This window comes from Gracilinanus agilis, chromosome 2, assembly GCF_016433145.1.
Source record: "Gracilinanus agilis isolate LMUSP501 chromosome 2, AgileGrace, whole genome shotgun sequence".
Taxonomy (NCBI): domain Eukaryota; kingdom Metazoa; phylum Chordata; class Mammalia; order Didelphimorphia; family Didelphidae; genus Gracilinanus; species Gracilinanus agilis.
Genome location: NC_058131.1, coordinates 334,900,755 through 334,917,552, shown reverse-complemented (window position 1 = coordinate 334,917,552; position 16,798 = coordinate 334,900,755). Strand labels below are relative to the sequence as shown.

Sequence of the window (16,798 nt, the reverse complement as noted above, 5' to 3'; positions counted from 1 at the left end):
AATTGTCAAGAAAAAAAATTCTGAAAACTCAAGCAGAAATTATTCCAATGGGTGAGCATATAAAGGGTACCTTGGTGCATGTGGAGGCAAGGGGAATTTGTCAACCACCACAAATTGGGAAAAGACAAGCCCAACAAATGAAGGTGAAGGCAAATAACCAAGAATGAATACAAACAAAGAAACATGGTCCCATAAGAATTAGCAAGTGTGCTAAAACCCCAAATGAACTGCAGCTGGCAATCAAGGACAAAAAAGACTTGGATGGTTTTTTTTAAACTTCTGTCAGAGGCAAAGGGAAGATCAAAGAAGAGCCCAAAGGGTGGGTACAGTGATGATAATGGATGACAGTGAGAAGGCTGAACTTTTCAACTCATATTTTGTTCCTTCATTCTCTATGAATGAGAATAGTCTTTGGACTGGTTTAGTTAATAGAGTGTAGGTAAGGAGTAAGGAGACATCAAGTAAGTAAGTACCAGGCTGAGCTTCTGCTTTGTTGTTCAGTCATGTCTAATTCTTTGTGACCACATTTGGGGTTTTCTTGGCAGATACTGAAGTGGTTTGCACTTCCTTCTCCAGCTCATTTGACAGATGAGGAAACTGAGGCCAACAGGGTTAAGTGACTTGCCCAGTGTTACATGACTGAGAAGTGTCTGAGACCAGATTTAAACTCAGGAAGACTCCTTCCAGTATCTTTAAAAAATCATGGGGGCCTAAAATGGCACCTTAGGTCTGAAGAAGAGCAAATATGCCCATTTTTTTAAAAGGGGGTCAGAGGATAAAATTTGTAAACTATAGATTAATGAGCTTGACATCTTTGAAAAATTGCAGAACACATTAAAAGCGCTGATTGTGAACATTTAATTCATCACCAATTAAACACACTCCTTAAAGCCCAATTATGTGCAAAGCACTAGGAAAATGAAAGCTCTGCCTTCCAAGAATTTAAATTCTACTAAGGGACTACAATACACAAACCCATCAGTAAATACAATTTGTATGTATATAGAAAAGTAAAAAGGTAAAAAAGATGTTTAAAGGAGATGTTTAAGACAGAGATCAGAACAATCGCGGAGATAAAGGAAAGGGAAGTAAATATAAACTCCTTTTAGAGGAGGGATTATTTCTTTGGTTGTATTCGTATCCCCAACACAAGGCTGGCACATAGTAGGTGCATAATGGACAGAACAGCATGGGCCAGACTGGGAATACAAGGAAAGGTAAAAGACAATGGAAACGATGTACAAAAAGCCAATGTACAAATGTATGATATACAGGAAAAACTGGAGATATTGGTCCTTGACCGATCACTAAAAACTGACCCTAATGTCATCAAGATCAAGTCATGCCTAATTAATCCCACTTCCTTTTTTGAAAGAGTAATTTAACTGTTAAGTCAAGGGAATGTTGTAAACATGTGTGTTATGTCTGCCATTAGACTGAGAGGTCCTTGAGAGCCAAATGATTGGCCTCTATAGGCCGAAGTCACCTAGGAGGGAAAGTCTTTGTAGAAAGATTCCCTGGGTCTATCCTTGCCCTTGTTCTACTCATTACTGGTATCAATGACTGGATGAAGGGATCCCATTTGGTCGTCAAATCTGCCTAACACATGGCAGTTAACACACTAGAAGACAAAGTCCAAATCCAAAAATACTCCTACAGGTTTGAAAATATTCAAATAATTATAATAATTATATTCAATAATATAATATTGATTCTAAGACAAAAGGTAAGGGTTTTTAAAAAAGAAAGAAAGGCATAATATCCAGAACAAAGAAGATAATTATTCCACATCTCTCATTTAGGTTATATTTATACCTGGAAAGATGTTTAAAACCTGGAGAACTTCTAGGGAAAAAAAAGATGATCAACTTAGAGAAGACGATAGGTTTCTCAAACATTCCTTACAAGTTGATGAAGCAAGGGATGCCTAACCTAGGGAAGAGATGACTTGGGAACACGTTCACTATTATTTGCCCCAGAGTGAAGAACTAGGGCCATCAAGTGGAAGTTGCAGAGGCAAATTTAGCACTTCCAAATAATCAGCTATCCCAAAGCAGTGGGGCATCTCAGAAAGAGTGGGTCTTGTCTCACTCATTTCAATTCAACAAGCATTAAAATGTATTGTGTTAAGTGCTAGAGTCTTTGAGAAGAGGCTGGATACCTTCAAGGATGTTTAAAGGAGATGCTCAGTTAGGTAAGGCTGGATTAGATAGCTTTTGAGGTCCTTTTCAGTTAATTTTGACATTCTCTGATTCTTTGTCTGCAGGACCAGAGTTCTTCCAAGACAGGAAGCCCATGGTCTAGAATTTAAATCAGGAAAAGGAAAGAGCATGGGCCAAAGAACACAGGGGATAATGGAAAGTTGTTAGGGAGGAAATTCACCCAGTCTACCACACCCAATTTCTCCTGGACACTAATGTGTATCTCCAAAGGCCTGCTCTACATCCCTATCTCTGTGATCCCTGTGACACTCTAAACTCAACATGACTAAAATAAAACCAATTGTCCTTCTTCCTAAACTCCTCTTCCAAACCTCCCTATTTCTGGTTAAGGGCCCTCCATCTTCCCAGTCACTCTGGTTCAAAATCTCAGAGTTTATCCTTGATTTTTCTGTCTTCAATACAGTATATCTCCCATATACAATCAGTTGTCAGGTATTTCCTATTCTACACATGCTCAATATCTCTAGCATCTATCCCTTTCTCTCCACTCACAAAGTCACCATGTTAGTTCAGGCTCTCATCTGTCATGTAGCCTATATACTGTTTTCCTCTTTCTAGTCTTCCATCTCTCATCCATTTTCCACAAACTTGTCAAGATAAACTTCACATAATACAAGTCTAGTCATCTGTTGTCATTGTTCAGTCATTTCAGTCATGTCTGATTCTTTGTGACCTCATTTGGGGTTTTCTTGGCAGAGATACTGGAGTAGTTTGCCATTTCCTTCTCCAGCTCATTTTCCAGATGAGGAAACTTGAGACCAACAGGGTTAAGTGATTTGCCCAGGGTCACCCAGCTAGGAAGCACCTAAGGCTATATTTGAACTCAGGAAGATGAGTCTTCTTGACTCCAGGTTGGGCACTCTTATCTGCTGAGCCAGCCACCAGTTCTAATCACCTCATTTCCCTGTTCCAAAAACCCTCCATGGCTTCCTGCTGCTCCTATGATAAATACAGACTTCTCATGCCTAGTGTTTAAGGTCCTCTCTCATCTGGTTTTAACGTACCTTTCCAGCCTTACTTCACATTACTCCTTCACCCACTATATTCTAGCAATCAGCCTACTAGGAATGTTGAATTCTGCAAACTCAACATTTCATAGCCCAGCTGGGTATATATATATATCCTAAATGCTTGGGTGCATTTATAAAAACAAGTCCTCCCTTACCACCACCTCCAAGCCTGGAATATACTCCCTCATCTCCATTTCACAGAATATTTGAAGGCTCAATTCACGTGTCATCTTCTCTATGAACCATTCCCTCTACCCTCTCCTCAAATTGTTTTGAATTTACTTATGTGTTTGCATGCATCCCTAGTAGAACTCAAGTTTCTTGAGGACAAGGCCTCTTTCCCAATAGATACTTAACAATGTTTGTTGAGGATACAGTGGTCATCAATACTGCTCAGGGTGAATCGGGTGTTGGAAAATCGAACAAAGCCATCTCGATATAACCAGGCTCGAAGGGGGATGTACTGTTGAAGACAGAAAAAGAAAGATATAGGGCAGGAGAAGAATTGAGGGAAGGGAGTAAGGGGAATGAGCAGGGATGGAGAGATGCAGAACACATGAAGAGAAGAGATAGTAAGGAGAGATGGGAGAGGAAGAGAATGAGAGAAACAGCTGGAGTGGAGAGAAGGGGAGAGACAAGAAAGTGGGAGAGAAACAATGTAGGAGAGAGGATCAGAGAAAGATGGAGAGTGGATGAAGGAGAGAAGTGGGGGGCCCAAGAATGGAGTGGGAAATGAGGGAAGACAGAGATACCTGAGTGAGGGAGGAAAGAATCAAAGAGAGAATGGGGCCAAACCACCTCCCTACAGAAGCCAGCAAATTCAGTTACTTACTGACATCACCAGGACATACACTCGCAAGTCGAATTTTCGCCCTATGGAGCAGAGAATTAATGTTAGGTAGAGGCCACCTCTTTGATTCCATCCCCAGCCCAAGCCAGTTGGTGTCACACAGAGAGCCTGTTATGCTGCACCCTTAATCCAAGACAGCTGGCTCACAAGTATGTTCCCTTCTCATAATGGCATTGGGGTAGCGGAGTATGGATGGTTCAGTGTGGCCCATCTCCACTGCTGAAGCCACAAATCAGAGCACATGTGCTTCTTATAAATGATCCTTCACTTCCATTTCTTTTAAAATTACAGATTCAACTGCTGGGGCCACACTTTATTTGCCACCCACTCCACCCTCTCCTGGTGGATGAGGAAAGGGACTCAGAAGAAGGAACCTCAGGCAGAAATCAGGTCACCAACCAGAGTGTACCTTGTGCTCCTATCAGATATGTTTGCACTGTTGATTGGTTTGGCTTGTTTTTCTTGTTAGAAGGGAAGACTCAGTGGGGTAGGGGTGAGCATATCAATGAAGGGCTACAATGCAAAAACAAAAGAGGGGCAGCGAGGTAGTTCAGTAGCTTGAGAGCCAGGCTTAGAGATGGGAGAAATCTGATCTCAGTTGACTTCCTAGCTGTGTGACCTGGGAAAGTCACTTAACACCCATTGCCTAGTCCTTACCACTATTCTGCCCTGGAACCAATTCATGGTGTTGATTCTAAGCCAGAAGGTAAGGGTTTTTTTTTTTAATCATATAAAAACTGTACAGAGGAAAGAGGGAGAAATCAACTTGCTCTTGAGGCAACCAACTCAGAAAAGGGTACAGATTAGTGAAGCAACAGGAGAAAGTAATTCTAGCCCCCAAGAAGACAAGAAGTTTGATTCTCCATGAAGAGAATGTAAGGACTGAGGTTTGTTCAAACTTCACAGTTCTCCTAAAGCACGCACGGTAGGGCCTCATAGGTCCACTGCCCACAGTAGGGAGCTTAATAATGTTTGTGATAGCGGCAGCTGCCTCAGCCTAAGAGCAAGACACACAGAACTCACACCTGCAACCAATTCAATTCAACAAACAATTCACAGGCATGAAAGCACCCAATGCTTGAGAGACAAAGAGACAGACACAAGATGAACCAATTTCTTTCCTTAAAGAGCTTCCATTCTACCAGGACAAGATCAACAGACACTGGGAAGAGGAGGAGGTGAGGTAGGTCCTTGAGTCCCTGAAAAGAGCAAAGTCTTCTCATTCTCCCAATATGTACCCAGAGAGTAGCAACCTCTGAAAATATCTCTGAGGATGGATTAGTGTTAGTACACTGCAGCCCACTAGAGCAGAGGTCCACAGCATCCAGTTGCAAGTCCACTGGCTGAGAATGGAATCAGGTTTGTGGGCAGAAACCGATATGCCATTAACTAAGCCACTGAGAGACAAATCAAGTAACTTTGATTTAATTAGTACCTAAATCTAACCGCTAAACAAAACAAGCCAAGAAGCTTCTCAACTCTGGGGACAAAACTGAATGAAGAGAGATGAAGGTTTGACTCTGGCCTCCCATTTTCTTAAAAAAAAAAAAGTTTTATTGGTGCCTTAAAAAACCAACCAACCAACCTTTATTTTCTATCTTAGCAACAACTCTAAGACAGAAGGGCAATGGCTAGGCAAATAGGGTTAAGTGATTTGTCCAGGGTCACACAGCTAGGAAGTGTCTGAGGCCACATTTGAAAGCAGGTCCTCCTGACTCCAGGTTTGGCACTCCAACCATTGTGCCATTTAACTGTCCCTTGCCTTTTGTTTCATCATCATAGTCAATCCTGGAGATACTTCCTCCACCCCTAACCTACCTCGCCAAAACTAGAACTAAACCTCCCTCGTAACAAAGGAAAACCTCTGATACTATGACCTGGCTGGATCCCTGAGCAGCACTGGCAGTTGTCACTGAGAACAAGAGCCCTATATGGTAGACCGGAGTGTCAGCATGGAGCCAGCATTTCACAAAGGAGACCTTCTGTTTTTAACAAATTTCTAGGAAGATCCCATTAGAATTGGTGAAATAGTTGTTTTAAAAGTTTCTAAAAGGAAGAGATATTCCCATATTCGCAGAGTCATCAAAGTTCACAAAAAAGACAATGGAAATGTCAAATTTCTAACTGAAGGAGATAACATTGAAGTTGATAGAGGTTTGTATAAAGAAGGTCAAAACTGGATAGAAAAGAAGGATGTTGTAGGAAGAGCAAGAAGGTTTTTGCCATATGCTGGGATGAATGATCATCTAAAATTCAAGTATGCTCTTTTTGGCTATAATGGGTGCAATATATGTTACTAAAACATGAATCCTAAAACGAGAAGCAATTTCTGGGACTGGACCAAAAAGAATCCTATTGAAGAAAGAAAAACGAATGTATTTGAAATCTTCTACTTTCTATATAAAAGAAAATAATGTGTAAGATTTGGGGTTTTTTTGTCTTATCCAAATAAATGATTCATCAGTTTAAAAAAAAGCCTCCCTCTGCTAAGAAAAGGGTAGCCCTGGGGGTAGCTGGATGGCTCAGTTGATTGAGAGCCGGGCCTAGAAATAGGAGGTCCTAGGTTTATATCTGGCCTCAGATACTTCTCAGATGTGTGACCCTGGGCAAGTCACTTAACCCCCATTGCCTAGTCCTTACTGCTCTTCTGCTTTAGAACCAATACACAGTATTGATTCTAAGATGGAAGGTAAGGGTTTTAAGGGGAAAAAAAAAGGATAGCCCATCTCATGATCTGCTCTCCTAAACCTTTGCCACCTTCCAATTAACTCAGCCTACCATCTTTTAAAGTGCTCTTTTCATTTACATTATTGCCTTCTTGTCAATTGTTCCTCTAGTTCTGCTAACTTCATTTTGCTTCAGTTCATACACATCTTCCCAGGTTTCCCTGAACCCCTTATATTCAGTCTGTCTTATTGCACAGTAACATTCTATAATATTCCTAATACCACAATTGGTTTAACCACTGCTATGAATATTTAGGCATACATTTTTGTTTCTTTGACCTCCTTGGGGTATATGCCCAGTAGTGAGGTAGATGGGTCAAAGTGCATGAACTATTTGATTCTTCCATGGGGGGGGGGTGGCATCTTTGCTGATCTTCAGGATGGAAGGTAAAACCTCAGAGTGGCTTAATTTGCAATCTTGTCAGTGATTTGAATTATTCTCATTTGGCTATAGTTGTGCATTTCTTCTTTTGAAAACTATTCACATCTTTGAGCTACTTATCAATTGAGGAATAGTTTTTTGGCATATAATGTGGCAGTTCCCTATATGTCTTGGATGTCAGACCTGTCTGTGATATTTATTACAAGGATTTTTCTCCAGGCTGCAATTTCTCTTATCTGATATGCATTGCTTTTGTTTATATAAAAGCTTAATTTTTGTAATCAAAATTTAAAAATAAGTTCTAACCCTTTGGTTAAGAATTTTCTCCTTAATCATATTTATGAAAGGTACCTCCTTCTGTTCTCAAAAATTTTTTTAACCCTTACCTTCTGCCTTAGAATCAATACTAAGTTTTGCTCCCAAGGCAAAAGAGTAGGATGGGCTAGGCAATGGGGGTTATAAGTCTTGCCCAAGGTTACACAGCTAGGAAGAATCCAAGGCCAGTTTTGAACCCAGGACCTCCCATTGCTAAACCTAGCTCTTTATCTACTAAGCCACCCAGTTCACTCTGTTCTCTAATATTTAAAAATGTGATCTTTTATCTATTATCTATAATGATCTAACATATCTATTGGGAGTTTATTGTGGCATGTGCCATAAAATACTAGTGGCCTCCTCTTTTCAAAAAAAGTATTGGTTTAGGATCAAACTGTATCTGCATTTCTATTCCCATGGTTCTTTCTCTCAATGTGGTTAGCATTCTTTCCCATAAGACCTTCAGGAGTGTCCTGGCTTGTTGCATTGCTACTAGTAGTAAAGTCCATTACATTGGATTGTTCTACAGTGTTTTACTTTCTGGGTACAATGTTCTCCTGGTTCTGCTCATTTCACTCTCAAACTGTATCTGATTCTCATTCTGCACCCCCTAACTTTTTGCTCTCATTCTTGTCACTAGGTGAAGCTCCTGCACCAGTGTGGTAAGATTTGGAGTTTATTCAGAGATGAAAAGAAATTCTTCACTCTAATGGAAAGAGTCTCATTTGATATTTACTGCCATGCCTGTGCAGGAATGGGTCATATCCCTAACTTAATAACCAACCCCACTGCCCAGAGGATCAAGGTCAACCTCCCCTGCCTGGTATTCAAGGCTTTCCATGATCTACCCAAACTTCCCTTTCTAGCCTTATTTCCCATGACTGACCAACTACTTGCTCAAGCCAGCCTTCTCTCTTCACCAACTCCTGCCCATGAAATATTAACCTTGACCTCTGTGTTTCTGCTAACACTGTGCCAGCCAGGAATGCCCTCCCTGCCCCTTCCCCAATCTGATACCCACCAATTCAAGCCATGGGAACTGAATTTATGTGGAAGATTTGCTGACTACATACTCCAGATTTGCCATCCAATCTTGGGCTGTACTCCTAGGGGCACAATACCCAGAAGGACAGGACTGTCCTCTGCCCTGACCAGGCCACATCTAAAGCACTATGTTTGGTTCTAGCCATCACATTTGGGGCAGGGGTGGGGGTGGGGGTGGAGGTGGGGGGATATTGACAAGAAGTGAGTTTAGAGGACAGTGACCAGGGTAGAGAAGAAAGCTTTGAATCTTGGTCACATAGCCAATATCTGAAAGCCCTGAGGCTGCTTAGCCTGGAAGAGAGAAGACCACAGTCCTCAATTAGCTGATGTTCCACCAAGGGGAAGGAGGAATAAGACCTCTCTTGCTTGACTCCAAAGGGCAGAAGTCAGAACAGAGTGTAAAAGGACAATTCTGGCTCACATGAAGGAAGAGAATACCAACTAGCAAAGCTGCAAAATGGTGAAAGTGGTGAGATGCTGAGTTCTCTGCCCCTCAGGATGATAAAAGAAAGGCTGGATGCTAACTTGGGGATAGTCAGAAGAAATTCATGCATCAGGTAGGGAGTTGGGCTATATAAAATCTGAGGCCTCTTCTACCTACAAAATTCTGATGCTAAGGTTCTCCATCACACCTCTTCCTCCATCTTTCCCTGAGTATTATCCAACATAGAAACTGCTCTCTTCTCTGAAGTCTTCCTGTATAACACATCTACTTATTTTACATGGCATTTTGGAGAAGTTTTGCATGTGTGTCTGTATTTTCTCTCCCAAAGAGGGGCAAGAGTTGGACCTAAAACTTCTCTGCCCCTCAGAGAAGGCCTCGTGCGGAGCTGGTCATACAAAGGGTCCCCAATAAATGTCTTTTGCTTGACTAGTCAGAGAGGATTGGGAGGGGCATAGGGAGCCACTCTACCTCCTATCAAATAAGGATTCTCGATGTACCGTTGAGCTACATAGTTCTCCACCGGGATGTCATCTTTCTGGTCATCGGAGCGGCCCACATCCTGACAGACACAAAGCCCCAACTTCTGTTTCCTTCGTGACCAGCACAAGCTAGGAGAGATATGATGGGGAACTCCCTGTCCCACCCCTGGGCTTCCCTTTCAAGCCCATCTTCCCCCCACCAGCCTCCATACACACATCTTCCATTGGGGTTGTTGCAATTCCAGGCTGGCTGCAGCTCCTGGCTGAGGGGCTTCTTGGCAACAGCGCCCTGTTGGCACCACGCTGGGAGTCAGGGGCACTCCCACACATATGGTAGCCTTGCTGCTCCTCCCTGACCCGGGATGCCAGTCCTTGCTAGCTTCAGTTTTCACTACTGCTCCCTGCCCAACCCAACCTCCCAGAAAAGGACCAAGAGGGCAGTCTTGCTATATCACAGGGAAGGAACCTTAGAAACCATATACTCCAACCCCTTCATTTGACAGAGGGGTGAACTGAAACCCAGAAAGGTACAGAGATTTGCCAAAGGTCACGAAGGATATCAGTGGAAGAGCTAGAAACAGTGGTGGTCCTCTGGCCCGGGTCTCTCTGTCCAGAGTGGGAGTAAAAAGTGAAAGAATGAGCTTTCAGGGCCCCAGAAATAAAGGTGAAGATTTTGTCCGAAGCAAACAGCTGGGTCAAGGTCATCAAGCCAGGAAGTAAGGAGTGAAATGCCCTTTCATTTGCAGGAATTGAGACTGGTGATAGGGGAAAGAAGAAGAAGAGAATCTCACCTTTCTCCAGTCCATGATGTCTTTAAGCTTCCGGAAAAGGAAAATGCCTTTGCCCTGGGACCTGGCCACCTATAAGGGGGAAAAGGTAGAGGAAGGAAATAACAGAAAAGATTAGAAGTGGAAGGGTGTCTATAAGAATGTTCAGAATGTGTGTTGATTCTAAGACAGAAGGTAAGTATTAAAAGAATTTATCAAAAACAAAAAGGAATATATAGTACTATCTGCCACTAAGTCCTAAGGACCATGAAGCCTTCCAATCTGCATTTGAAATTTTCTATTTATAGTCTCTTCCCAATTTGAACATGAACTTTTGAGAGCAAGGAATATCTTACTTTTCTATTTGTATTCCTGGAGCTTAGCACAGTACTTTGTACATTAAAAAAACAAACAAACTATAGAGATCCTGCTCTATAACCAGAGACTTATCTGAGTGGCCTAGGGTGGTCATTGGATGTAAAGAACGAAACAGATTGGAAGCACGGCTTGTTAGCTCATAATGCTCCAAGGTATACTGGAGTCATCAATTTATTATAAAGGAAATTAAAGATCCCCTTTCCCCAAAAGCCCAAGAAAGTTTCCCACAGTTACAGAGAACAGAATTTTTACTATAGCCAAAACAAAAGCCTTAGAAGCCTCCAGGTGTAGATAAAAAACCTATGCTAAACTATCAACTATGTTTTATCTTTAAGTGGACCCTGGGACATCTCGTTAGGCTGGAAAGCCCCTGAAGTTCTCAGCCTTGACGGTATTAAACAATTTTTTGAGCCTCATTATTTTACTTTAATTCTGGGCAAAATGCCCTGCCAAGGGTTTGACCTTGGCCATACCAGGCAGCTACATTCTTGGTCAAAGGGGAACAGTGTTAGCCCTGCTCCTACTGGATTGCTGAGAGCCCAAAGCTTTTTACTATAATACTATAATGCATTTTAAAGGAAGGTGAGAATTATGAAAGGAATCAAAAAAGGAATCTCAGATTTTTATCTTAGATAGCCCACTCCGTCTCATACTTGAAAGGGAGAAAAGCTAATACACGGCTCTGTCAGTCTGTATTGATCTTTTGAGGGGGTCCAGATAAAAATATCTACTTGAGATTTTAATTTCTCTTAATAGCTCCCAACAACAAACAAAACTTTAAAATACCCTTTTCATTTATTTATTTTTTTTAGAAGCCCTTACCTTCTGTCTTAGAATCAATATTATGTATTGGTTCCAAGACAGAAGAGTGATAAGGCCTAGGCATTGGGGGTTAAGTGAGTTGCCCAAGGTCAAGCAGCTAGGAAGTATCCGAAGCCAGATTTAAACCCAGGACTTCCTATATATGGGCCTGGCTCTCAATCCACTGAGCCATCTAGCTGTCCCTTTTTTAATTTATTTATTCATTCATTCATATATGAATGTGTATACATCTTACTAGTGATGCATGCAAGTCAATGTGTATACATATATTTGTGTGTGTATGTATATAAATATACACACATCTTCCTCCTCCCAACCCAAGCCCACCTGCCATGCTGGCCTGAGGCCTTTAGAAGCTAGAACCCTGAGCAAGCCCCTGGGCTCCTGCCTTGAGTTACATAAGCACTTTTGTCCCCACTTCTCTCCCTCAATGGATTGTCATGTAGAAAGTGCTACAGAAACAGAATCTGTGATTAGCAGTCAGTGCTCTATTACCCAAACAGCACTCAATCCACTTCTAATGTCTTTGAAATTCATGACATGATTATTTTTTGGCAACCAATTCACTAAATAAAGTTTCCTCTTAAAATGTGTTTGCAATCCCTGAACTCAAATCAATGGCTGTGGTCTGTGGGGAGTGGGATGGAGGGAGATGAAATCATTCAGAATAACAGCTGGATTTAAACAGCTGTCCTGAAAAATTCATATTACTGTCATTAAGGGCACCCAGGGCTGGGCTTTTCCAAGGCTCCAGATGTCATTCCGTGCCCTTTATTAACAATAATCACTCACATGTGTGCAGCACTTGATGGTTACACAGCCCCATCCAATGTCTTATTTGATCCTCATGACCACCCTGGGAGGAGGAGGAGAATGCAGGTTTATTTCCCCCATTTTAGAAGGGAAGGCTGCGCAGCGAGCTCAGGGAAGGTCACATTGCTTATAAATTTCAAAGGCTGCTCAAAGCCAGGGCTTCTAACTCTGAGTCCAGTGCCAAAACCCAGGGTGGCCTTATTAAAGGGGGTTTTCCTGTTCTTTGGACAGGAAATGGGTATCGTGGTAGAATACACTTGAGAAAACAGAATGATACCCTGGATCATTATAACTTCATATTAGTCCATTAACAATACATCACACTATACCAGGGGTAAGGGACACAAAGACAAATGACAAAACAGTCCTGGCCCTCGAGGACCTTCTATTCTAACAAAGAAAGCCATCTTTACATATATGATTACATACAAAATACACACAAAATGAAAACTAGTAGGATGGTGAATCAGGAAAGACTTCCTGTAGAGGGCAGCCCTTGAGCTGAGTCTAGAAGGGAATCAGGAATTCCAACAAGAGAAAGTAAGGATGGAGGGCATTCAGGGAGAGGAAGGGTTGAAGAGCTACCAGGGCAAAGCAATTTGAAGTGTATAACAGCAAGTAGGTATGGCCTGCCCGTAAGGATATGATGAGCCTATACAAGTAGGATGGGGTTAAATAGTAAAGAGACTGAGAAGTCCAACAGACACATTTATATGAGATCCTAGAGATAAGAGGGTTTTACTTAATAGGGGAGTGACATGGTTAGATCTATATTTTAGAAAAATTCCTTTCACACCTATATGGAGAATGGACTTGAGCGAGGGGAGTAGAAAAGTTGAGACCTTAATGAGAATGGTACTGAAATAATTGTTCCAGTGTGTGGTCACAAGGGCCTAAAATGGGAAGGAGCATGTAGGGATGACTGTGTGATTGGAAAACAGAGGACATATAGGTATGTGATTTAGGCATAAAGGGTGATTGCATAAACAAATTAGGAGAGTGTGGGATAGCTTATCTGTCGGATCTATAGATAAGGGAAAAGTTTATAACCAAAAAAAAGAAGAGAATATTATAAGATATAAAATGAATAATTTTTATTCCTTTAAATTAAAAGCTTTTTGTACAAACAAAATAAATGGAACCAAGATTAGAAGGAAAATAATAAACTGGGAAGAATTTTTTATAGCAAATTTCTCTGATAAAAGCCTAATTTCTCAAATATGTAGAGAACTGAGTTAAATTTATAAGAATAAAGGTTATTCCCCAATTGACAAATGGTCAAAGGATATGAATAAGCAGTTTTCAGATGAGGAAGTCAAAGCTATCTATACTCATATAAAAATGTTCTAAATCACTACTGATTAGAGAAATATAAATTAAAACAACTCTGAGGTACCACCTCACACTTATTAGACTGGCAAATATGACAGTAAAGGAAAGTGATAAATGTTGGAGGGGTGTGTCAAAATTGACACTAATGCACTGTTGGTGGAGTTCTGAACTGATCCAACCATTCTGGAAAGCAATTTGGAACCATGCCCAAAGGGCCATAAAATTGAGCATACTCTGATCTAGTACCACTACTGGTTCTATAGTCCAAAGAGGTTTGTTTTTTTTTTAAAGTGGGGTGTAGGGAGGATCTTTATGTACAAAAATATATACAGCAGCAATACTGAATGATGATCATCTGTGAAAGACTTGTCTATTCTTAGTATTACAATGATCTAGACAATTTTGAAGGATTTATGCCAAAGAATGCTCTCCATCTCCAGAGAAAGGACTGATGGAGCCTGAATGCATATTGAAGAGTACTATTTTTCACTTTATTCCATTTGTGTTTTTATTTTTGGATTTTGGTTTTATCTGAGTATTCTCTCACAACAATGACCAATATAGAAAAATGTTTGGCAAGATCATACATGGATACCTGGATCAAATTGCTTACCATTGCAGGGGGTGGTGGTGGAAGAGGAAGACAATTTGGATCTTATAATTTGGGAAAATGTCTGTTGAAAATTGTTATAATATCTAATTGAGAAAATAGATTAAAAGAATTAATATTTTTAAAAGGATATATATAGAGGGGTTAATCTTTTTGAGATAGGACATTTCATCATTAGAGAATAAAGACAAAATTGGAGGAATGGCAGAATGATGTCAAGACATGACAAAAAGAGAGAGGTAAAAAAAGGGAGCTCTAGGCAATGATCTTAATTTTCTCAGTACAATATGAAATAAGGTCCTCAGCTGAAAGGGTAGGTAGAGGGGTGCTTTGGGAGGATTAAGGAGAGAAGTCAAGGTTTGGAACAGTGACTATAAAAAATAGAATAAAGAATCAATTATCAGAGAGAAATAAAAGGATTACTTTGCTACAATGTGGATCCAGTTGAAATTATTTAACAGAAATTTGTAGTGGACCCAGTCATTATAGTTAATTGGCTTCCATCAGTTTTGTTCAGTAGCTTGTGAGTAGAAGAGACAAATCAGGGAAGTAATCCAGGATTGGGGTTTAATAAGACAAGGGTACAAGAGATTCAAGAGTATAAAATAGAATAGGGTTGAACTGGTTTATTAGCAAGTCCATCTTGGGAAGGGAAGAGAATGTATCTAGAGCAGGAGTGATGATGGCATGGAGGGATAGAGGTTGTGGTGGTCACCACAATAATGATGGATGCTATAGGTTTATGAAGAATAAGGCATAGATAGAGACAGAATGACTATTTGAGACCAGATAAGGGAATTTCAGGATTTTTGATTAGGGGGATAAACTTCTTAAGGGTAATGCCAAGGTGGAATAAGTAGAGAAGCTAGTTGTGAGAGTTGAGCTGACTGATGAACTAGAATGTCAGAATATTTGAGGGAACATCTCTCTACATGTATGTTAATATATAGTCTGGTGTGAAGGGGAGAATTGAGATGGAGAGGGAAATAATGCATTGAACTCATTAAGTGGGGGAAGTAGGGAACATCCTAAGAGTCATCAATTAACAGCCAACAGGATCTGAATTGGATGGTAAATTTGGATAGAGTAAACATCAAAGAAGAAGTTACATAGTGATAGTGGTAGAGGGAGCATTTGGAAGTAGCAAGAGGTGTTCAAACTTCCTCTCTAGGACCAGTGAGTCACTGGGGGAATTGGGAGGGGTTCAGTCAGCAAAAGAAGGGACATCTTGCAAGGCAGAAGAAGGCCCATAAGAGGAAGAAGTCTAGAATGAAGGAAGTTTATTCATCACAGATCTAGGAAGTCCAGAAGGCACAGTGTAAGTGGGAAGGCAGAGATGGAGAGGGACACCGTGGAAATAGGGTTGAGCGGGAAAAACACGAGAGAGTGGGTAGCAAGGGGTTTGCTCTTCCAAAGTAGGAAATCCAAGCTCACAGGGATGAAGTAAAAGAGTTCGGGTGAGAGTTTGCCAACTATTGGAGAATGAAAAAGAGTTCACGGATGGGAGGAACTCTGCTGATAAAGGCAGATGAGCAGAATGTTCCAGGTCTCTCCCAATTTGATACTGACATTTCATGAACGTTTAAAACACAGAATATCAGAGCATCCTTAGAGATCATCTAGAACAAACCCTCTATTTGACTCTAGCTCCTCTCACGTTCATATACAAGCCTGTTCCTGGAAACAACCCAGAGAAGGAAATGTCTTTCTCTAGTCACCCGGCTAATCATGGGGGGGGGGGGTCTGGGACTCCAGGGTCGCTTCCTTTCTACCAGCCTCTCACAGTGAACTTGTAACTACAAACCACAACCTTCTAGCTGAGAGGTGAAGGAAGCCTCTCCCACAATCCTCTTCTCCTAACAGTCTAACCCCTCCTCTTAATGATATTCTTTTTATTGCTGCTAATTGAGGATGCCAGAATCAGTCTAATATGTGGTTTCTGGTTACCAATTAGCACAAATTACCCTTTGTCAACGTGGATAATCGCTAGTTGGAATCCTCGAGGCCTCAGGTTCCAGTGCTCATTTGCATAATTACTTACTGACGGCTCAGAATACAGCTTCGCCCCGGAAGCCCCAGCCCTCGCGAGCTCTCTTCTAACTCCTAAAGCTGGTCACCCAGTTCCCAATCCACCCCCTTTCGGATCACTGTTCCCCTCATTTGTTCCAGACTCCTCATCGCCTACCAATTAACGTCTAAACCCTTCCCGGGCTGCCCCCTCCCCCACCTTCTCTTTCAGCCAGGAGCAGTACAGGGAGCTTCAAAGGAGATAAAGGCTACCGAGCACTCGGCAAACCTAGAACAATGCGGGTTGTTATTCTTTGTTAGCCTCCAGGCTCGTGATAATTTTATTCCCGGAAGGAACCTTCAGGGCGCTCCGGATTTACAGAGCAGAACGGACGTTTAACTGGAAGGGGAATGATTGCAAACACACTTCAAGGCTTCACTTGCATTATCAACACTTTCCTAAATCTAATAAACAAATACTAAGCTAATAAACAAAACAATAATCAAGTCCCAGTAGGTAGACGGTGGATTCCGAGGTGTCGAAGCTCCCACAGAAAACTGCTGTCTTCACCACACCTCGCTTTCCCGCCTCTCTC

General features: G+C 41.4%; 1 protein-coding gene across 1 annotated transcript in view; it reads right to left on the bottom strand.

Annotated features, from left to right (window-relative positions):
* Positions 1-16,798, bottom strand: part of TTLL9 (tubulin tyrosine ligase like 9) — a 43,416-nt gene that overhangs the window by 9,480 nt on the left and 17,138 nt on the right. The window contains exons 6-9 of the mRNA XM_044661546.1: positions 10,265-10,333; positions 9,463-9,553; positions 4,065-4,105; positions 1,758-1,791 (exon numbers count right to left, since the gene is read on the bottom strand). Of these exons, the coding sequence (XP_044517481.1) occupies positions 1,758-1,791; positions 4,065-4,105; positions 9,463-9,553; positions 10,265-10,333 (235 nt within the window). The remainder of the gene's footprint in view (positions 1-1,757; positions 1,792-4,064; positions 4,106-9,462; positions 9,554-10,264; positions 10,334-16,798) is intronic.